The 24,853-nt window shown below is 39.1% G+C and overlaps 1 protein-coding gene across 1 annotated transcript in view; it reads right to left on the bottom strand.

The window, feature by feature from the left end:
• Nucleotides 1-20,957: 20,957 nt before the first annotated feature.
• mpped1 (metallophosphoesterase domain containing 1) overlaps nt 20,958-24,853 on the bottom strand; it is a 28,600-nt gene continuing 24,704 nt past the window's right edge. Inside the window, exons 5-7 of the mRNA XM_079454108.1 lie at nt 23,539-23,654; nt 22,612-22,725; nt 20,958-22,080 (exon numbers count right to left, since the gene is read on the bottom strand). Coding sequence (XP_079310234.1) covers nt 21,962-22,080; nt 22,612-22,725; nt 23,539-23,654 — 349 coding nt within the window. The 3' untranslated portion in view covers nt 20,958-21,961. The remainder of the gene's footprint in view (nt 22,081-22,611; nt 22,726-23,538; nt 23,655-24,853) is intronic.

Genomic DNA, 24,853 nt, shown 5'->3' on the forward strand with positions numbered 1-24,853 from the left:
GATATCTTTACAAAGAATATTTGCACAATGTATTTGATCCACTGGATGCATTTAAAGTTATATTTATTTTTGCAGTCTTGGCTTGACGGCCTTCAAAGATGACCCGGTGTATGATCAGGTGTCTGACCTACATGACCGTTTCTATTTGTATTCCTGAAAATATTTATGAAGAAATGCAGTGAATCGTAAGCCAAAGGTAACTCATATTTGAATTCTCCTGTGAACCAACCATCCATCATTGAATATGACTCATTTACCAGATTTCTCCTCTTTTGTTTCCAGGCTACGGCGTGATTGCTTTGTAATTTTCAGTTTTCCTGCTGATTCCACGTGGACCGTCTGAGAACGCGTGGGATGTGACACAGAAATTCCAGGGTTTGCAACCCGTGTGTATCTGCGTCTACATAACTGTCAGTGTGTCTTTCTGTGCCTGTCTTCTGACTCTGTACATGGGTCGCATGGAGAACGCAATGATAACACAGCGTTTCATAGGCATTGACAGGTGTGGGCTTTTGGGGTTAACGTCCTGAATATTTTAGATTGTTTTTAAACTACTTTTGTGGAAGTTTCACACTGCGGCTGATAGTTGGAAGTCAAGGGGAAAGAGACAGAAAGTGTGTGAGAGAGAGAGAGTTGTAACACAGCTGTTATATTCTGTTTGCAGTGTAATGCAGGTGCTGCTTGGCACCCAGTTCTCTTTCTCTCTCTCTGTCTCTCTCTTTCTCTCTCTCTCTCTCTCTCTCTCTCTCTCTCTCTCTCTCTCTCTCTCTCTCTCAATATTCGTGTTTAAACGATTTAATGCAGTTGGTTAAGAATCTGGATTGAATGGGTTATTTTAATAGTTCATTGTTTATTTATGGTTATATGGAATGATGAAATTGGTAATTTGTTGTACAAGAAAAACAAAATTGAAGATCTACTTTATTGACAGAATATTTTGCAACAAAAAACAATAGAGCATCCTTATTATTTTTCATTTTTTTCATTTGTAGGGCTTTACATTTTTTTGTGTAAATGTTTTTTAATGAATTTATGAAGATATTAATGTAATTTAAATGTTTTATTTGCTTTCCAAAGTAAATGTTCTTAGTGAATTTGAAGGCATTGTGGGATTTTCTAAATGAATAAAAGCTGTGTAAAAGTCAAGTGTCTCTCTCTCTCTCGCTCTCTCTCTCTCTCTCTCTCTCTCTCTCTCTCTCTCTCTCTCTCTCTCTCTCTCTCTCTCTCGCGCTCTTTATTCTCTTTATGTTCAATACACAGCCCATTGAGTTGTCAATGTCGGCACGCTGGCTGCTGCAATGGTGTTCTCAAGTCTTGGTCATAAAATGACACTGCATTTAGTACAATAAAGGAAGGTTTGTATAGGCCTTCTATACTGCAATAAGATAACTACATTTTCAATAACTTAATGGTCAGGAGTTCATTTCTCCCCCTATACCAAGATGTGGGTGTTTACCCAAACACATTTCTTAGATTCCATCCTTAAAATTTATAACAACTGGTCAGCCATTCCAACCTATTTTTTTCTTTATTGACAAACCCACCACAGCCAAACACACACGCGCACGCACACTTACACACTTGAAATGAAGTGTCCTTCTTTTGTTGATTAATGTCCATTATGTTTTTTCTGTTATATAACAACCCGCCCTATTCTGTCGTCCTACTTCATGTGTCTCATTCTGACTCAAACCCTCATTTAATTTTAATCTGTGCATTGCATGTGGGTTTAAACTAGACCACAAACACACCTACACACAGACTCACATACATGCGTAATTGCTCCATTCATTTACTACAAAAGAAACAGAAGTGCCGAAATCACTTTATAATCTAAAAATCGACATTTTCAGACCAGAGCACATCTATTACAAGAACAGCTCCTTTAAAAAGAAACCCCAAACTCGACATTACTTTGCAAACATGACAGTTCAACTTTGTTCAAGTGGCTGTTTAGTGCTTTATGTTCTATGGCGATAATTTAAGCGTTAAGATATGTTCCTGTTTTAAATAGGGTGTATATATCATCTCCGGTCACAACAAGTGCTGGCTCAGATAGATTATCAGAGCCAGACCGCGCAACTATAAACACAGAGTAAATAAACACCACCCACTCATCTTAATCCACTTATACAGAGACAGATCTAAAGATCTAAAATGTGTACACTTACCTTTTTATTCAAAACATTAACATTGACACAATATTAGGTTACACAATAACCTATTTTATTGGTTAACTATAAAATAGTCGTGACATAAGATAAATAGTGTACACTTAAAAGCTACCCAGAAAACTTGTAATGCACAGAAGACAGTCGAACGATGACAGAATGATCAAAGACACCTGATGTAAATGTTGCATTAACTGTGTGACATGATCTTTGCTTCAGGGAGATCTGAGATATGACAGACATTATTCATTCAGACAGACCAGAGAGAAATCAAATGATCAACACGCAGACACTACTTTTGTTTTCATGGTGACTTCATGCTCAGACTCTATACTCAATAAATTGTTTGTATTGGTTTGTCCTTCGATATTTATGTTTGTGCGTAATGTGCATCTCCAACAGTGGTCCACACAGAAAGTAAAAAATCCCAAAAGTCACATTCAGAAAGTCACATTAAACAACCAAGCTAAACAAATAGCAGAACCTATTTTTGGGTTACCCTACAGATCCATAAAACACAGTTACCAATAATACTTTTCTGGGGATACACAGTATCTTCTCTTATCCATCTGCACCCGGCAAAAGTTGCCTAGCGGTGCCACACAAGTCGCATCAAGCTTTATGTGTTTATGCGGCATGCATCAGTGTCACGTCAAGTGTGCTTTGTGTGCTTCCGCCGCACCATCATAATTGTCTTTCTGCTCGTCTTTGTTCCGTCTGGCTGCCTCCATGTGACAGTTTGACTGTTCGCCTCAGTCCGCATCTCCAAACTGATATATCCTGTAATATCAGCCCCTCCTCCGCGTACGCTGGAACTCAGGAAAGTTTACTTTACGGGCCCGTATCCTCGCTTACGTTAACAGATGCTGCGTGCTTGACATTTTGATGTCTCTTATTGGAGTAGCTTTGTGCTTTGGGGAATGACATGCCGGTGGCATCTTGTTTCGGCTTTTATTATTATTTCTTTGATTTTTATAGCTCGCTCTTTCTGTCGGGCACTCTGTGAAGAGACAGTAGGCCTGGCGCGCTTCTCCACTGATCAATTATTTAACATGCGAGCGATCGCTATAGATGAGAAACAAACACTTACGGAAATAATTGCAGGAGGAGACGGTGGAAGACGGATGAAAGAAAGAAGGATAAGAGTTTACGGTAAACATAAAGAGAGCGAGCGCTGTCTACATAGGCACCATTCTTCTAATGGAACATGTTTTTAAGCATTTAATGAAAAATACACACATCTATTAATTGACATCTTGCACTTATTTATTTCCATCTAGGTTGTTGCAATGCATTCTGGGATTACCTCTCCATACAGGTTTAGAAATTGGCCAAAAAGTGTCCTAGGAGGCAGCACAATTACGCTGCCTACCTTTTGAAACAGCCTACGCGTCGGGAGCGTGTCCATGACACCTAAAATGTTCAACGTGTAGGCAGCTCACTAGGTTTGGGAGCAAGAGAAACAGAAAAGAGTGCGTGTCTAAGGAAGAGGTGCTTGAAATGCAGGTACGGAAGTGAAATGAGCATTAATGCATTGTTTTGTCAGTCCTGGTGCATCGTTGAATGGGAGATAGACTTCAGTCAATGCCAGAACAGCCATCTGCCGAAATCCTCTGTGAATGCGCTTGAGTTAAGAGCTCAGTCCAGGCTCCATTAGCCACACACACACACAGAGAGAGGATACGTGTAAATGAAAAACTATGTGCTCTATTATAAGACCCACTCTGACTGACTCTAAAGGGACTTTCTGTGGTGGATTAGAGCATTTTCAGGATGTAGGGCACTTCATAGGAGACTGTGCTTTGATTATGCATGACTGAAATAGGTGTTTCTGCGCGTGTGGCTCGGTTTGCTTACTGTGCAATGTGTGCTTTTGAGGTTAAAAGTTTTGTCCCTCGAGCGACCCAAGACTGGTATTATGAATTCCCATTTGAGTAGGCTTTCGGAATTACCTTGTGGTGCTTTTTGCTAGTTTTACATTTTGCTGCTTTTCATGCTTTTTTTTCACACAATTTATGATACACAGCCTCGGGATAAAAGAAGTTGAAAGTTCTCTCAGTTAAAAATGACTTGCTGATTAATATCACACAAAAATTTTTTTTTTGGTTATTTTTTGCTGCCTTATGTTTTTATGTACAATCAAGTTGGTTTGTGAGTAAGTAATTTCAATTTACCATACCAAATGATGACTGAAAAGTTATAAGCTATTCAATAGTGTTAGGGTTTTAAATGGCTTTTCAGAAACTCATCATCAGAAATGTCCGCATACGCTTCCCTTTGTGTTCTTGTAGGGCTTGACCCTGTAATTGCTGCTTGCAGCTATATTAGATTCGCTTAATAGAAATATATTAAATATTAATATATTATGTCTTTACATCACAATATGTTAAGCAATTCAAACCTTTTTAAGTGACATCGACTCCATAGGGTGTTGAAATGACCATCAATTTAGTTTAACCTAAAAACATTAGGCAGCAAAAATGTTTTTAGTGCAAACATGATTAACTAAAAGAAATGAAAAGAACAGGTCTGCTCCTCTGGTTTTACATCATAATACAACTCTTAACCCCACCCTGCATTCACAAACGTTTAACTGAACGGAGGAAAATAAATTCCTACAAATGATAAATTAATATCAGAATATTAAAGATGGCGTGACTGTTTTTTAAATGCCATTATCACTTCTTGGTTATTTCCGTCGTAGAGCTAAATGTATTCATTTGTACAAGGCAGAAAAAGCGCAGGTGGTTTCAAATAATGTTTCTTTACTTTTCTGCTTTGTACATGTTCCTGATATTAAGTAGGTTGTTTGTATTCCTCGTAATAAAATTGAGGAAATTTACTTAATTAAATCAGAGAAGGCAAATTAGACCCACAGAGACGCATTTTATTCTTTCACCACCTTCCGCGCTTTCCATTTCTGTTTATCTCGTTTCCATTTCTCTTTGAACTTTTTGTTCAAATTCTTTCCAAAGCAATCCTCCCTCTTCTTCATATAGAACGACACATGCTCTGTAAGTGATAAATAACATTTGCACATATTCACATTAATGTGTTTAAAAAGAACATAATATAGTCTGCGTTTGTTTATATATTTTGCTATTATAATTACCACAGCCCAAATTCCCAAAACAAACCATTTTGTTTTATTTGTGCAACTTTGATTTAAGATTTTAAAACGACAAAACATTTACTGTTTATAAAAATCGCTTCCAATAAATATCCTCATAGAGAGTTTTTAGCAAATGTACCACTACAGGGTCAAAGTAATGTTTCTGGCCTTCACAAACCAAAAAAAGCAAACTTGTACATGTGCCTCCCCAAAATGATCTGAAGCAGTGGTGTGTCTCATAGAACAGCTGGTCAGGATAATGACTGATGGCTAGTGCTTCAGCTCAAGTGATGAATGTCACATATGCTTTCTGCCTCGCACTGCCATCAGTTATCAATATTCTATTAGGAGTTGCCATCTCAGAGGACTGCACACTATATGTGCCATACAGCATCGCCGCGTGTCAAACGCTCACTGGAGTTCTCCGCACTCCCCTCCTGATCCTACTCTAATATCCACCATCTGCTTTTCACACTCCAGTCTCAATGAAACCCAAGTTGACCCTATTTACATTCCTAATACATGTTTCAATTAGACGGAGAGGAGGTGGATGTGTGTGTTACTGATAAATCAAAGATGACCATTTATCTCAACTTCCAGTAAATAGTCCCGTGACGACAGAAGTACACCGAAACACGTACACTAAGCGGCCATAGATCATCATCAAAGCATGATGATGCTAGAGGTTACGCGGTGGTTACGCGATGTCTTTCTCCATCGCTCTGGGGGGCGCATTGTTTAGACACAACACAACAAGCCTTTCACTTTGTTTGTTGTAGACAAAAGCGGTGGATTTCTAAAGAATAGGGAAGAAAGTGAAAGCTATTTGAGGATAAAATGGTGCACGAAAACACACGCTGTCGCAGATGCCCTGTACCCTAGTTCCCGTTTAATTATGGACGTTTAATTGGCACATAGTAACACTGGCATTGACACTCATGAAAATGTTTTGAGGTCTGGTGGTCCTCTGGCCATCCGTATACTCACACCACACACACACACATGCTGTACCTATGGCCGTATGCCAGGCTCAAAATGAAGCCAGTCAGTGTACGACCACTTAATGGAAAGCTGGCATTGATGAGAGAAAATGAAAGAGAGAGAGAGAGAAATAGAGAGCTAAAGGGAACACACGCACAGGGGGACGACGAGGGGATAAAATAAGACAGATGAATAGAAATTAGATGAGATCTCCGTCTTTCAGCTCATTAATTGTTTATGATATCCCTGTACTTTCCCCTTTGTGATTTAACAGACTTCTAATTAGCTTCTAATTCAGGAAGTTTAAGCCTCGTGATCTTATTTCTTTAGGCATTCGTAAGAAATGTCCTTTCCATTGATCGTTTTTTTAATCTCTTTCTAAACTGACTGCGGTCTCAAGTTTCCTCACCCCAGACTGAATTGGAAAGCTAACTTAATGCAGCTCTAATTGTTCTGCGTGTCGAACGTGATCGTTGTGACTATGATCCTCTTTTTTTTATACAAGAATATGATTTTTTCGTCCCGCTGCTTTGCTGATATTGACAAAAGCTTGTATTCAAAGAAGGCGTAGTGGAAACAAAAGACAGACAAGATGATGAAGGAGATCTTCGTCCTCGGGCAATGTCTGCGCAGAGGTGAATAACACAGTCATTTAATCGGCCAATCAGAGAGCCTGAACGAGCCCCTTTTTCCTCCCTGTGCCACTAACTGGGAGTTTTGGGCGGCTGGTGGCAGCTGAAAGCACATCTGGGAGGAGGCTCTTGTTTTCAGAGCTTCGTCTGGCAACGGACCTAATAAGAGTTCAATTAAAACAGAAGTTCTTTGGGCGACAGCAGGATGTGATTACCCAGGAGTCAGTGGGGTGTATATATATAGTAGCTGCTCCTCTTTCCGTGTATGGCTGCCGTTCTCGTGCCAGGACCTGAGGGATGATGAGGGAGGAACGAGGCATTATCACTTACTCCTCGGCTAAAAAGCTGCCAGTTTTTTAAGTCCATCTGCAGGTGCCTGGCTAACGCACATCTCTGAATCTGCAAAGTACCACTTACAGTCCTTTTTGAGGGAATTCACAAAGAATGTGTTGTGGCTGATAGCATTGCTTATTTGATTTTAGTGATTTACTATAGTAAAGATGCAACACAAGAAAAAAATCTGAATTACCTCTTACATGCAGATCTGAATGATTCAACAGACTTTTTTACAATAGTTGGATATTTGCAAAACACATGGACAAACATGAACAGTCAGTGACTAATAATAATGATTAATGGAAAAATATAAATCATGAAATACGGAGATACGAGGACATCATTGAACTGATACATTTAAACGCTCCACACGTTGACGTGTCTGCCATTTTGGTTTCTTTTTCTACATTTGTCTCGCTTTATTTTACATTTTTTACTATATATTTTTGATTTCATCAATATTTGTCTCGCTTCATTTTATATTTTTTTATTTAGTTTAAATCATGAAGTAAAAATCGATATGTTTTCCAAGATGCCACAATATTGCACTTACTTTCAAAAATGGTGAGAAGTGGCTCTAGAGTGAGTTTTCTGTATGTATCTCTCTTCCCTAATAAGTATGTCTCTGATAGAGTTTTACCCGTGTTTGAGATTACCCTGCTCTTCCATAGTGCTTCAGGGAACAGACTCAACCTGGTAAGATCAAGGCGTATATCAATTGGAGAGTATAGACGTGAGATGAAAGGCGGGCGGAGGCACGGGGCGAGGGTGCAGAAGTTCAGCCGGCCCGAGGCGCTTTCACAAGCTCTCGCCCATGCGGCTTTTAACTTCACAGATTGGAGCTAACCTAAAGGCAGCGACTGGGTATTTCTGCCTGTATGACTAGAGCAAATATGGACACGTCCTTCAGTCGGAGATGCGGTGGAGAATAGGGAATCGCTACTTAGACAGGTTTCAGATGTAGATGGGAACATGTGAGACAGTGAGGATTTAGGCTAATGAATCCATTCAGATATACTTGTGTTATGCAGCCAGGATATTAGGAGGCAATCACTGTGTGATTGTGACCAATCGGAATCAGCGGTGGGGTGATCATTGGCAAAAAATGGATAGTGACACAAAAAACCTCTTTTCCATCAAGTACTTTTTCCTAAACTTTGTGCCTGGCAGTCAAATTTCCTCATCAGGTTTTTGATGAGACTCATGGGCATATGCAGTGACAGGTTCATTTCTACAGCATCTAATTGCTTCCAGCTTTCGCTCAGCCTGGTCCCTTGTTAGTGTGCATTTAGCGAAAATACAGTAAACCCTGGCAGCCGGTCTCGCACCCTACCAGCCTGATCAAATCATACCATGCATTCAGATTCTGTGCTCTTTTAGCTCAAATATTAAGATTTCATGGTATAAAATTATGTGCAAACGTTTCCACATTTCTTCAGAGTGCGTTCGTCTTTAGTCAGGGGTCATTTCTAGCATTCAGTACATATTCAAGGCACCCGTCACATGTTCATCTTAATCCATCATTGAGTTCTTAATTTCCATCCTTTCAATTCCATGTCAATATGTTACAAATAGTAAACACAACAGCACAAGTTACAGACATCAATGGCCCTTAAAGGGATACTTCACCCAAAAATGAATATTCTGTCACCATTTACTCACCTTCGAGTCGTTCCAAATCTGTTTACATTTCTTTGTTCTGATGAACACAGAGAAAGATATTTGGAAGAATGCGTATAACCAGACAAATCTTGCCCCCCATTGAAAAAAAGTACAACGGACGTCAAAAGTGCCCCAGAGCCGCTTGCTGTCCTACATTCTTCAAAATTTCTCATTTTGTGTTAAACAGAACAAAAAAAACTATTGAGGTCAATAGGGGTCAAGATCTGTTTGGTTATAAGCATTCTTCCAAATATCTTTCTCTGTGTTCATCAGAACAAAGAAGTTTATACAGATTTGGATCAACTCGAAGGTGAGTAAATGATATTTTAAAATGACATTTTTGTGCGAAGTATCCCTTAAATAACAACAAAGACTCTCAAAACTTAAATTCCTAGTTTGTTACTTTAATCTAATCTGCCACAATTATTTACATAACAAGTTGTACTGTATGTCCAGTTATGTCATATCTTTGCGTCCAGCCTCACTGAACCAAAATCCGACCCACACATTGACAAAAACTTATCGATTTGAGAGTGGGATGTTTATGCTTTGAGAGACAGCGGTGAAATGAAAAGATTTCTCAAAGATAAGAACAGAAATAAAGCAGAGCTTCTGTCTGAATGACAGCTGATATAATGCAGTGAAATATGTCTGAACATGACTACCAGAGAGGAAAGACTCAAAGATGGGAAGCTAGATAATGTCTTCCTCCAGACATATACAATGACACACACAGTCTGTCTGCATGTGTTTCATCAAACTTTGTTGAGGACTGATGTGTTGAGTTCATTTCAAGAACGCAATTTCAGATATTTAATTAGACAACATTGAAATTGAGTCAAGTTGAAATTGACCATGTATTTACTTTAATACAGCTACACAGTTGAATGAATTTGCGCACATTAATCAAAAGCGAAAAAATATTTTTCTTTAATGTGCACAACACGATTCACATCCGATTACTCTTTTCATCCTCCTAAATCCGAGAGGAATTTCCTTTCTTAGATCTCGCTCAGGAGATTTTAAATTATGTTTCTCTCAAAATGTATTTCTTAAAGGAATAGATCAACCTCATGTCATTAAAAAAACATTATACAGTATATGACTTTATATATGATTCTTTCTTCTGTGGATCACAAAAAAAGGATATTTTGAGAAATGTCCCAGTGGTTTTGTGTCCATACAAATGAAAGTCAATGGGACCCCCTGTTTTTGTGTTCTGCAGAAGAACGAAAGTTATACAGGCTAGGAATCACATGGGTGAGTTCATTTATTTCTGGGTCAGCTATCCCTTTAAGAGACAATTGTTGACATAAAGAGTGCAGGGTATCAATATGGTTTTCAACGCCAAGTTAATGTAATCCTGAAAAAATACGATGAAAAATATTCGTCTTTAAAGAGAAATCCGACTTTTAATTGATGTCTCTGCAAAATCTGAGCACAATGACACAATGTCGAGATCTCTATAAGTAAAATATATAAATAGAACAAGGAGACTTTATTACAAGTCTCAATTTTTCATATTCGCAACCATAACCTGCTGCAAAAACTTGAAAGGCATCAACCGCTGTCTCAGGTTAGGAAGTGGACGGCTTCAGGGAACCCTCAGTTATCCGAGGGCAATCGAGTCGAATGTGTAGTCCAGAAGAGAATCTCATTTAAATAAACAAACAGTTTATTCACTTCTTTTTTGTACCCCACTCGTTCTCGCCGTCAGCCACCATCTGGGGCCCCCCCTCACCGCGGTCCCTGCTTTTAGAGGACAGAGGGGTGAAAATTGGCACTAAGTGAAGAGATGGCATGCACGCTACAGAGGGAACAGTTTTAATTAAAATGTTTGCCCAGAAAATAATCTCCAGAGTAGCCCTGTTAATTATGACTAATGCCTGCAAAGGTAGCGCACGCAAACGGCACACGCTCGCGCTCTGCGTGGGGGTGTTTACCATGGAAACGCGCACAGACGTTTCGCCCCCCTTAAGCGGAAGCGGGCGGCTCTCCTTATCCTTTTGTTCCTTGTTGAAGCCGTTTGTTGGTTTGTTTGGCCACCCGGTGATGTGACTTTGTTTTTAATTGGGTCATTGCTTTTACTGCGGCGCTCTGACTCCACAACCCTGATGTGAAATCCCAGGTGGGTAATAGCGCAACACACACACACAGTGTCCGTACATGCGCGCAATCGCACACACACCAGCACGCAGGCACATCAGCATTTGATCAAAGGAGAAATTAATTGCGGAGAATTAGAGGAGTTAAATGCTGATTAGGGTCTGAATTATGAATTCATTCTTGCTGAGACGTCTGTGGATGAATTTATTAGGTGGTTTATGGAGTCACCAAATAAACCATATTTTTTGTTAACTTCACATTTCGTCTATTAAGGTCACTTATATAAATTAAGACCAGAAGCACGTATATAAGTAAATACAGTCAATTGTGAGTTCATGTTGACTTTGAAATCCTTCAAGAGAAAGTATAACAAAAACATCAATTGAAGTTTTCTTCACATAAGTGACATATAGAGGTCAAACCAACAACAAAAATGACAAAAAGTCATCCTTTAAAGAACCTGGAAAACTATCAGAAACAGTATAAAAGGAAAAATCCAAGGCGTCTGTTTGACTGTTGCATGCGCAACGTCGACTCTCCCGTTAATCTTTAATCTCCTGCTCAAAAGCACAAATCCTAGCGGAAATCCACATCCTTCTCCAAAGCACTTCAAATATTTATTTACCAGTCTGAAGTTGCTTCACTTTTATGAAATAATCACAAATGCTTTAAAAGCTACAGCACCGTCTTTCTATCTAGGTGCTCTTCTACGGCGGCCAGGCGCTCCTTTCGTTTTTATGATCTGTAAAGGCGAGGAGGAAAAAAAGCATCTTGTCTTAATAATAAAGTCGGTGAGCCGCAGATCAAACAGCGGTTTGGCGATACGGCAGATCGTAATGAACCCCGGCAGCAGGTCTGAAGCGCAGGGCGCGGGACGTGCTGTGATTCCTGATACCCTGCACGTGTACGCGTATGCGTATACATTTACAAGCTCTTTCGAACTGTGGTGCGTGTGAGATCAACATGGCTAAGAGGTGAAGACGGAGAGATACACTTAATGTTGGGGAGCTTAAAAGCAACAACTTGGTAAAAAGAAACATGCTAGAGTTGCAAGTTTGTTTAAACAAACATCTGAATAACCTACATATCAAAATCCAAAGCTTATTATTTATTTACCTTCATGTCAATCTTGGCTTTTATTTGTTTTTTTTTTTCTGTGGAACACGAAAGAAGATATTTTGAGAAATGTGGTTTTGTGTCCATACAATGTCAGTCAATGGGGCCACAGTTTATTTGATCTCTTCTTTTGTGTTCTGCAGAAGAAAGAAAGTCCTACAGGTTTGGAATGACATGAGACTGAGTAGATGATGTGTAGATCAGTGTGTGGATAAAAGTGAGAAGTGTTCAGAATAGTCGTTTTGCTCAGCTAACTACAGAATAGTAAACATACCACAACTTCAATGTGATACGCAACCAAAATCAATAAAAAGTGAAACCGTTGAAGAGTTTTTTACCGCAAACATCCAGCTTGAGAGAGAGATAAATAATAAATCCTTTCAGATGAGTCCGTCAAAAATCTCTTCACCTGTTAGCTACGATTAAAAACAGAATGGTCTAATAACTGTCATTGGGTTTTGTTTTAGTCTTTAACTGCATCTGATGTCACTCCAGAGGACAGAAAAGCTCAGTGACATAAAAATGAAGGGTGGAGTCCTCCAGAGACAGGTTTGTCCTCTAGACATACACCACCTGAAAGTGTCTCTCAACCATCGGGAGATACATTAATGGAATTTAAAGACCTTGAAATGCTTTAAAAAGCCAGATAATATATTATACACTTACAATTTATTGTCAGGGCATTTTCTGTTTTGGGTGCATTAGCACAGCACAGAAATGGTTGGATTTGGGTGCGTGTTGTAGCTTTTATGGGCTCTGGGAAATCATAAACGTGTCTACAAGGAAATGTGTGACTAATTGATGATTTGGGTTTCAAAGAAGAAAGTTATTGGCTTAAACTAAACATCAGATGCTATTTAAAAAGTAAAAAATACATCGCAAAATATGGAATCAGTCATTTGTAGCAAGCAACAACACAGCCATGATTTAGACAACATTTAGGTTAAGATCATATAAAATACAAAAGTAGTTAAAGGAAGAGTTCACTCCAAAATAAAAATGTTGTCATCATTTACTCATCCTGTCACGGTGTGTGGACAGAACCCAAACGCAGGCAGCAGAGTTAAATAACAAACACTTTATTAAAACAAAAGACCCTCGATGGGGAGAACATGATCTAAAACAAGACAAAAGTGTAAACTAAAACTTTCCACAAGGGGAACAAAACAAACAAAGTCCTTTGAATAATAAATCAACAAAATCCACAAACTTAGAACAGGAACAAACACGATAATCCATAGACAGGAATAATCCAACAAGGTGACGTGAGGAGGTACGATAATGACAAAATGAAAATGAACCGACAAGGGACAGAGGGAAAACTGGGGCTTGATAAAGGGAAAACACTAACAAGGACTGATGACACAGGGAGAGTGGCCACAGGTGACAAGGATGAAACACTAAGGGAAAGATAACAGGAGGATTGCACGAGGCAGGTGAGGGGACTGAAACACTAAGGGAAGGATGGATCAGGGCTGGAGACAAGACTAACACTAATGGACTGCTGACAGGGAAACAAGGGGGCGGGGCTAAAGGACATGACACCGGAGAGAGAGCATGGCTTCTCAAACCAAAACAATGCTCTTTCTCCACACAAAACACATGGGACTGACATGATCCTGCCACAAGACTCGAAAACCAAGACAAGGAGAGGCAGGATCATGACACATCCTCATCCAGATGTTCCAAATCTGTTTACATATCTTTGTTCTGATGAATACAGAGAAAGATATTTGGAAGAATGCGTATAGCCAAAGAGTTATTGGCCACCATTGACTACCATAAGGAAACATTGCTTTATACATTTCTTTGTTCTGTTGAAAAGAAATATAGATATTTTGAAGAATGTAGGACAGCAAAGAGTTCTGGGGCACTATAGTAATCTTTCCTATTGTAGTCAACGGTGACCAAGAACTGTTTGGTAACAGGCAATCTTCCAAATATCTTTCTCTGTGTCCATCAGAACAAAGACATGATACAGATTTGCAACAACTTGAGGATGAGTAAATGAAGACAGAATTTCCATCTTTAGGTGAACTGTTTCCTTTAAATACCTCGCTCCATAGACTTTCATTGTAAGTTCGTTTTTACAATTAGAGCTGTTCATTCACAATGTCAATTTTTGTGTGCCAATCCTTGAAAGTGAATCCACCAGGGCTTCCCCAGAGAACAATGAAAGCATGTGGGACTGGAGGGAACCAAGAAGCTATGAAGGTTTAAGCTGCATTTCAAATCACAGAATCCCTTTAAAGTTCTCGATCAGTTTATACAAGAAACGTCTTTATAGAGAAGCTCAAGCGTGCAGATTCAAAGGTGGGAAAACCTGCCAATAGCGTCCTCCTGCAGAGCCGTGCAGGTGCGAATAGCCAAACACTGCCATGCGACGCATCCGCTATAATGTGCGGAGCTCTCTGGAGAACGCACGCACACACCTAACCACATCCTGAGAAGCATCCCATTTCTTGCTTCATGAGTCATTGGAGAAATTATTCGCGGCACAAATATAGCTTACATGTTCTTTGTATCTCATTAGAGCAAACAGAAGAACAGAAACACTGAATAATTCTGATTTCTAGATGTTCCAGCTAATTATGTTCTTTGGAGACTGGCTGCAAGCAGCGGGGCTTCCGTTTAATTTGTATCCTCTAAAAACACCATTAAAACGAAGCCAGCCGAAAAGTTCGCAACACTCTTTTTTTCGAGATTGTAAAAGTGAAGCGAGGTAATTAAATGTAAAGTGGAAAACGGTTCAATTTTTCTCAATATCATCTGTTGTGTTTAAAAGGGAAGTACAAACAGAGCTCCCCTTTAGAAGAGAGTCTCAAAATTTGCTGCTCTCATTTTGTAAACAAACCAATTACAGCAAATACACAAAGTAAATATTGGTCATTTTTCAATGTAATGTCAGAGACATTCAGAGATAATCATAAAAAGAATTGTTGGGCTACAGTATATGGATTACAAATATTTATGCTTAATATCGTTAACTATTAAAAAAACTATCATTCAAAGATCTCTTATTTGAAAGACGAACAGGGGGATATCTTTGATATTTGCAGAAATATGCTAAGAAATGTGTATCACACATATTCATATTAATGTTCATGTGTGCAACTGGAAGCTGTGCGTTTGCTGAAGAAGGGGGATCCGTTTAATTCAGAGAGGAATACCAGACCACGCACGCACAAATCAACGCAACTAGCAGGCGTTGAGATGCACGCATTGTGTCAATCTCTCCGCTTGATAATCTGATGATGGATTACATGTTGAAAAACTTGATGGGCTTTGGCAGAACATCTTCACTTCTTTCCACTTCACGGACAGATAATCCGGACGAGACTTCTCAGACTTGCAAGACGGTTTGAAGTTTGTCACCAAGGAAACCAGTGAGCTGCACCTGCTGGCATTCAAACTTGGCAACTACCTCGACGGCTTAGAAAATCAATAGCACTGGCCAAATCCTATAGCCCAGGAGGAATATTATATCTGAAAAATACATGTGCGAGTAAATATAGAACAGTATTCTATAGTATAAGATCTTGTCAGCGAAGTAAATCCTCAATAAAATGTCACATGCACTAATACTGCCCTGTTGAAAACCAAACAGCATATGCTGGTTAGGTATGTTTTGATGCATGGTAGTTGGTTTAAACTGGTAATGTGCTGTTCTTTAGCTGGTCACAGGGTGGTTTAAGATGGTGATGTGCTGGTTCAAAGATGGTTTAAATCATAAACCAGTTTAAACCAGCTCAAACCAGCTACCATGCTACAAAACATACCTAACCGGCATATGTTGTTTTTTTCAACAGGGTGAGTCGATTTAATGATGGGCCAATGTCTCTTTCCCCGAGGACATATAAAATCTGTTTCATCAATATCTCATTTAAGAATCTCACAACAGATGGCATGCGATGTCGAAGACCTGTTTGCTTTCGGTCATACTTAAGTCTTTAGTATGTGAATACATTACTTTATAGTCGCATTCCACTATTGAGTTTACTCCTGTAGATTTATGACTTCATGAATCATAATGGAGCTATGACATAATAATGTTCAAAGGTTTGATGTCATTGTGATGAAACAAGATCGCGCTTTAGGGCTTTTATCATCACTAGAAACAAAATAACCGAAAACAAAACAAACAAACAAACAAACAACTAAACTGCTGGATTTTCATATGGACATACAGAAATTGTTCAAATGTCATTTTCCCCCATTGAAGATGTTTCATCTCACATAAAGGATGTAATGTGCCATGACCGCCACTTTTGTAGCCCCTATCAAAAACAGGTGCACGATGCCCAGCCTCATCACCCGGAAAACCCAGACAATATGTTGTGTAATGACCTGCTGTCTGAGGATAATAAACATGCCCTCATAACAATTGAATCAATGAGAGGATCAGCTCGTCTCCATTCTATGTTTTCATTTTCTTACGCTTAGAGAACTCAAATTAAATTACACTGCTGAATAATGACAGATTGAAGCTAGATCAACTAATTATTTGTGCATATGTTTTTTATACATTTTCAATATTTTTTGTGTCGTGTGGGAGTCAGATACTCGGTCAGATCAGAGCACTTGTAGATCATGCAGAATATGAGTTCAGACACTTGCAAAACGCTACGGTAAATTCCACTGCCATGTCTTCAGTCAGTTTACCTGCACTTCGAAGACACAAATAAAGTAAGGCAGTAAATGTGTTTCTCTCTAGATCTGAAGAGGACAGCAGAGATGAGAGTCATATTCTGACTGAAACTCTCGGTGCATACTCTGACAGTTAAATATATAAAAAAATCTAAGTTTAGGGTCTGAAGATCACATATCAATAATCGGTGGATTTCATCATTACTAAAGCCGGGGAAGTTATATCACAATAAATCTTCATCAATAAGACGTTGAGCAATGACCACAAAATGATGTCATTTGTTTCCACGGAAGATTGGGAATAAACTTACAATCGAACAATTGGCACTGTTACTCAGAAGATGACACAGGACTCTACAGTAACTGTCAGGAGTGTGCAATACTTTACATTTTAGATGGCACCTTTTTTAAAAGGTCCAAAATAAAACAAATTCCGAGGCTGCGAGACAGGAGAGAAAGCCCAAATTATCTTCTTCCTCCAACATCTATTGTCAAAGCTTTCAAAAGCCTGACTCAGAGTTGAAAAAGTCTGATCTTTCTTTTGTAACTGTCAGTACAGGCTTGATGCGTTGTCAATAACCAACTTTAATTCTACACATATGATAATATTGTAAACAATTTAACATCCGTTTAAGGTTTTGGCCAAAAAAGGAGGAAACAAAATTTGACGAAGCATAACAAAATCTTAGCAGATACTACAATAATACCGTCAACAGAAATCCGTTGTCCATGATAACCGCAAAGTAATAATATGATATTGTGACAGCCCTAGTACAGACCACAGATGGTACCATATGTACAATTGACAGTGTTTGCTTCAGCCTTTTGTCATATAGAACACTTAAACACATCAATACAAAATGCTAGGTTAAGTTTGCTAGGTCAATGATTTGGATTGTAAACACCTTTGTTTACATTTATGCATTTGGCAAACACTTATCCAAAATGATTTTTTTATCAGTATGTGGCACCCATGATCTTTGCACAACTAGCACAATACTCCATCGTTTGAACTACAGGAACGATTGGTACACAGCAAAATCCCAAGTGTTTCAAAATGTCAAATACATTTTCACAATGTGTATTTAATACAAAGTTTGAGAGTGTGGATTATATATACACTGTGAGTGTTAATTCGACCCTTTTTAACACTGACCATTTTGCTGTGTAGTGCATATCATGTAGACATCTGACAGCAAGAACAGCTCTGTTCGATCAGAAGTCAAAACTGTTGTAATGGTGTGTCTTTATCTGTTATTAGAAAGTGCATTGTACTTCTGGTAAGAAAAGAGGGTGGGCACCAGATTGGCTAGAAACTCAGCGGGGACCACCCACCCCCAGGCTCTGTTCTGACACTACGCTGATGACAGACCTGGGATTTTTCGTCATTTTTGGCATCGCGAAAGAGCCGAACAAAGAATGAGGGGGTGGACTGGTTTCGCATGACTCCCCACGGAGTACGTCCTTAGCGCCCTAAGCCATGTTAAAAGTGGGAGGGTGAGACTAAACTTGGCAACCTGAGCAAAATGGCGACACTGAACGTTTCTTAGAAAATTTGAGCTAAATCGTTCTGCACTACACCCAGGTCACCAAGCGGACATCCAAGTTCATTTTAAACATGACTTGTATATTCCAAGAGTTATGTCACAAATGTTTTGTCATTTGTATTCTGCACGCAATGACGCAGTGTCTTTTGTTCTTTGGCCCCTGAGGCATTTCTGCGATGAGGATGCTTAATATGTTAATGAAGGCAGATAGGACGATGTGTCTTGACCTTACACATAAAATGCAACATACATCTCGTGCTATTGAAAACACTATTGAAATGAAGATTATTATTAAGGTCGTATTTATATGAATAAAATATTAAAACAAAGATCATTTCATCTCTATAGTTTTGTAGAGTGTGATTTGAAGATGGTGAAACTATCGGAACCAACAACTTCAGAAAAGTGCTGCATAGTTTATATACCATTACTTATAAAATGCAGATACTCGCAATCTAGCTACCAACTATATGAGCGCTAAATCTAAATAATGAATGTACACACATAAATATTTATTACACGGAGGATTACCTTTTACAGTCTGATTTCAATGAAAGTGAAGCTTTCATCAAAAGCTAAATATTCATTTTTTATTGTATTTTTTATTAAAGTGGTGACTGATAAAGATGTAAACACATTTTGGTAGTTTGCTGATCATGTGGATCCAAGGAGTTATTTAAAAAAACAGGTTAAAACTACTTATGTTAAAATGTATCAGACATATAAAAAGTGTTTTCTAGGTTCACTGAATAAATGTTATTCTGCCCTTTTCACTAATGTTAAATAACCCTTTTGCTTTAATAGTTTGTTTTGCATGATAAACCGCATGTGACATTTTTCAGAATGATATTCTCTCATGAATATGAAGTCATCAAAGCTGCATTCATATCTATTAAAAAACCAGCAACATTTTGATTAAAACAGTTTAAGATGGAGTATGGCAGGTCATCCAACAAGACAAGTGCTTCATGCATTTTACGGCAACTTCACACGGTAAAAAGCTGAGCATCTGCTTAACAATAAAAAGTGGTTACAATTATTCCCCCCAGAGGACACTTGTATTCATTAAAGATGACACCAAGGCAAATAACAGCATTCGGTTTCCATACTTAAAAAATGGTTTCTTTACAGAACAAGTCAAGCGCCTCGTGCTTCAGGATATGTTTAGTTCAAAGACAAAATGAAACGCCTTTGTCGTAACAAACATCATTTCATAAATTAGCAGCATATGACTTTAATCAGCATGCATTGTTGCGGCTAATTGTTTTGTGTTTTTTCTTTTTTCCAGCGGCATACGCATTTGTTCCACCGCATTCACCAGCAGCCCTGGCACAAAGTAGTTTCGCAGAGCACCAGACGGCACACCCCGGGATGTTTAACGCCGCTAAAACGCAGTAAACCGGCCCTTTGTTCAGCTTTAAAAGCACAAAACAGCTGACAAGTACATACAGTGCTTGTCATTTGCGAGATCCCTTCAGTTTATAAGACACGGAGAGATAAAACCAGAAAGGGCTGACAGCAGAGGACATACGTGTGTGCGCTACAGAGAGACCGATGTTGACTGCATGTACCACAAAGGATTGGGTGGATGGCACACGAGTGGATGAACAATGCTGATAAAAGACCTAAGAAATGAGCGGTCCAGTGACGGAAAGGATGACAGAGAGTCTTTAATGGCAAGGTAAAAGCCCGCCTGGAATAAATTACCTTCCGTCCCGCAGGATTACTGGTGTAATTATTTGAATGAGGGATTTCATTAGGATGTGCAGAGGTGTGGAAGCGGGAAGGAGTGAATTGATACAGGAGCGAGGACAATTTTACCTCCGTAAATTAAGTTTTAGCCTCGTCCACATAATTGATATGAAATTCAGAGCCCTTTGATTAGAACAAAAAGGTGCGGATATAATAATGCAGGAATCGACTCCTCTCTTACAGATGCACAAAAAGACAGATAAAAGAACGGCTGGGTTCGAGGGAGGGAGAACACATATCCCTGTGATACGGATAGGTTTTGATTTAAGGAGAATGAGAGATTGAAGGAGAAATAGGACATTATGGAACAGGTTCTAAGTTAACGTGTATAAATGATACATCACAGAACAAAAGAAAGAGACTTATTTCAGCTCCAGAATTTCCTCATCACCATAACTCCAGTTTGGATGGTATGAAAATGAATCGACCCCCCCCCCTTAAAAAAAACAAAAACCTGCCAAATAAAGACAAACTAAGATATATTTTTAGCACTAAAATATTACAGCACAATGGATTAAAAAACGACCCACGGATTCTGTTTTGAAATTCAGAACGGCATGTTGGGTAAAAATAACTCTGCGGCACAGCAGCAAACCAGATGCAACGTCCTACAAGAAAAGGGCCACAATCTAAAAAACAGCACAAAGTTCGACCTTTGACCAAATGCAAAACAAGTGAACAAACGGCAGAAACCCTTAAAAACCAAGAAAGAGATGAGACAGAAATTCGAGCTCCTAGACATTCACTCATCCCTCTGTCGTTTCCAATATGTTTATATCTCTTCAATCCCTCCGTCCGTTCATTCTTGCTTGTCCTCAGGCAAAAAGAGGGGAGCAATTGATCGCACATGCACACAGGTCTGCAGATGCACACACACACGGCACGATAATTTGTTCGATTTGTTCATTTTTATTCATCCATTTATATGGAGAAGATGAAAACCCTCTGCACATCTAACAGAAACGTCATAGTAGGTCTAACGCCACACACAGTTGATGCTGAAGAACTGTAAAACACAAGGGAATAAATTATCGCCATGAGGAATGTTAATAAATTATAGCGGGGATCATGTGGATCAAAGTGCAACTGTTACTGTTACGCGAAAGGGCGCTTTGTGCGCGCGGCGAGTCTTTGACATCCGAGGAGGGACATTAAATGAAGAACTTTTTAATATTAGACTTTAAACAAACACTTCAAACTACTGTTAAAATTCACACGGTTTCAATAAAGGACTGTTTGCTTTAAAACACACTCACAGTTTTACACGTTTACAGTCAATCGAACAATAAAAAATGCATGAATGCCAATTTTTTAAACCATCAACTTTTTTAAACATTACATTCGTGATTAGAGACAACAAATTTCTCCCAGTGACATCCCGCATGACCCCAGAGTTAAAAAGCGCAACATATAACAAGAGAGACTTGAAATAAGCAGAACGAGAGAAATGTTAAAGACCCTGAACAAACATGTTTGCACCATGGCACTGTTTTCTCTGGGTTCATCGAGGAGCATTCAAAAGTAGATCCAGAGCAAAAAATTTGTTGATATTTTTGAGGTCCATTGAGGCTACAAGGTTACAAAGTTCATCGAGGGCCAGCCAATGAGAAGAGACCTTGGCTTCCCATCTTCACCATTAATTGGCTTCCATGACCTTATAAATACACGCGATTGTCACGCCGATTCAAGTGCAACGCAAGAGTGAAATTCAGAAAACAGTTCAAAAGTCCATTACGAGATGGCAAAACGCCAATTTTTGTGTTCGAGGGCAGCAATGGATGAAACATTTCTTAGAATATCCAAAAAGCGCCTCTCCCGCCGGATTTTATACAGTACAATACACAGAATCCGTATATGAACAGGGACCCTGATTGGGGTAGTGGGCGGGCATCGGTTCAATCATGAGCTTCTGGGATTGGGCAAGTCAAAAACGATGGGCGGGTTCATAGGCTGGAAGTTCACTGTGCACGCAGAGGCATTAACAAATGTGGTGGTTCCATCGGTCATCGTACCGTAACCTAGCTCACACAAACACAAAGCACAGATATCGCTTGAGTAAAACAAAATTCATAATCTAATGCTTTAGTGCAGGATGTTAAATATTATAAATGTTATAAATATTTTAAATGGCAGAAAAACACGACAATTTTATGTTTCTCGGTTGCACTCACATGCTAGGTCACACAAAGCCCTAAACGTGCATATTTGACATTGATCATTATATAGCATTTGCATTGCTCTCTATCATGTTCAGTCTTATTCAGGGCACATTGAGAACTATATGCAAGAACTATATTTACAGTGCAAATGAATGTGATCTCGTTCTTGCAATAGAGCTGTCAGAAGCCAGAGCACCATGGGAGAACGCATGCCCTGCTAACCTCAAAACAGGGCGGATTGACATGACAGTATGAATAAATATCCTTGAGATCGCAGCATGCGTGCATCGCGTCTATGATTTATGAATGTCAATTTCCTTCTAAGTTCATTAAAGTTACCAACAGTTTTCGTCTTTGTGTGTTGTGTGAATGTTTGTGAGTATAAGCTACCTTCATGAATGTGTCCAAACACGTGTAGTTTGGGTTGAACTCTCCTCTGGACTGTGTTCAGAAGCTCCATACAACCGACACGCTGCATCTTTCTGGGCACCCAATCCAAAAAACCTGTAAAGGTAAATTATACACAATGACATCAAACTGCATCGACAGAGATACAAGCAAAAACCGAGATGGCAGAATTAACAGAGATGAACAGACAGAGATGAATATCGAGGATATGGGGCTGTAGATTTTAAGTCTAGTTCAACAAACTCAAAGTCAGTCTCTATGAAGCAGTCATGAGGTATGAATCTTTCATTTAAGGTTTATTTTGTGTACTCTAATGATGAATAAATGAAGAGAAAAACCCTTGGGAGAAACCAGTCTAAGTCTCCCAGGAGTGCCAGTTCTCCTCTGACGCATGCAGTCAGTGACTTGAGTAATAGTTACGGAGTAAATGTTTATGATGAACAGGGAGGAAATTTGTATATTTTAATAATTAACAGGGCGGCAGTAACCTCTGAAAACTGATGAAAAATATTTATGAAAAATATATAATTATAGACAAGAAAATTTTAAACCTGCAGTCTCACATCTGTACACATAATGCAAGGAGTTACATTCTAACACTCATCCAAATGCAAAGAGACACATTCTCATGAGACTAAAGCATGTCATTTTCCAAGTCCAAATGTTTTAAACCGTATACGTCTGTTTGCAGAAACCTCTGCATACTATATGAGTGTGTGAGGATTTTATTATGTGCAGAGGGATTGCAGTGCTGAGAGAAGCATCTCACTTTTACATGCTTTAGCAGTCTGCTGTAGCATCTCCATCTGCCAAACCTCTAGAGCAGTGTGAGTGTGTGTGAGGATAAAGAGGAAATAATGGGGAAGATTCATTACAGCGTGCCGTGTGTGTGTATGATGTAGGTCTTACCCAGAGGAGGGCAATGTGTGAGAAGGATATCTGTGGAATCTGGGATTTGGTTCCACTTGTCCAGTAGAGCTTGTCCACGTGGTAGATTAAAACCCCAGCCGTAGTACCACGGTTGCCTGCGGGCACACACATACACAAAACATTGTAAAGGCCTGCTGATGTGTAACATTACAAGTTTGATCATAGCAATCTTCATCTTATCTTGTTTTGTACTGATCTTACGGCTGAGGAAGGTAGATGACATTTCCATTAGGATCTGTATGTGGCGACTGTGCATGTGTGACATCATAAAACTATGATGATAAAATTGCAGGAAGAATAAGTCCATCAGGAGCAGAAATCGCTTTGATCTGACTTCAACGTCTTTTAGAAGAGGAAAAAGTTTAAATTGGCCCAAACATAAAAACTAAATTGGGCAAAAACATGTTAAAGCAATGGTCTAGTAAGCCACACGTGTTTGCTATCATCTCCCAACCTGAAACTTCAAACCAGTCTATGCTGTTTATTATGTCCAGCAGGCAGACGCTAGATAATCACATTTTAAACACTGAATCCAGCCCCAATGCAACTGGTAAGTTATAATGGTTATAATTAGAGATGCACCAATATATCGGACAATAATCGGCATTGGTCAATAAAAGCAATTTTTCACACCCTCTGCATTAGTTTGGAACACATCACCAGTTTGATGTTCAATATTAATAGTCATTATATGAATGAATTACATTTAGAAAGTTAAGAAATATTCATTCGATCTTCAGAATTGGTATCGGCCGATATCAGTATCGGTGGAGAAATTTAGTATCGGCGCATCGCTAGTTATAATGGAACAAATCTCCCATCCCAAAAGATGAAAGAAATACACACTGAATTGAGAAAAGTAACAGAAAGGTGAACAGAGAGGTAGCGGAGGAACATAAAAACAGAAAGAAAGAGTATAGGTAGAGCGAGAGACAGAAAGAGAGAGAGAGTAAGGATTTGGGGAGGGGTTTATGGCCCATCACTTTGATTGCAGATGCAGCTTGAGTGACGGTATAGAAATTAACATGTCACTAACAATCTGTCCCCAGATCCATCTTCCTACGCCGTGGTGGATTTACACATTTATGTGTGCGAATATGTTAAAAGAAAGTGTGTGTGTGTCAGTTTACACATGAAGGTTCCTTCGCTTTAGCGTGGTTTTGTAATTTATAGAGAGCAGCCAGTTGAAACGTTTACTTTTAAAGTCTTCTTGACGCTTCGCTGTCCCGAGATGCTAACATACGCGTGTGTATGGAGCTATCCAAGCCCTGGGCTCCATCATCTCAGTAAGGTC

Source organism: Barbatula barbatula (genome assembly GCF_947034865.1).
Source record: "Barbatula barbatula genome assembly, chromosome: 4".
Taxonomy (NCBI): domain Eukaryota; kingdom Metazoa; phylum Chordata; class Actinopteri; order Cypriniformes; family Nemacheilidae; genus Barbatula; species Barbatula barbatula.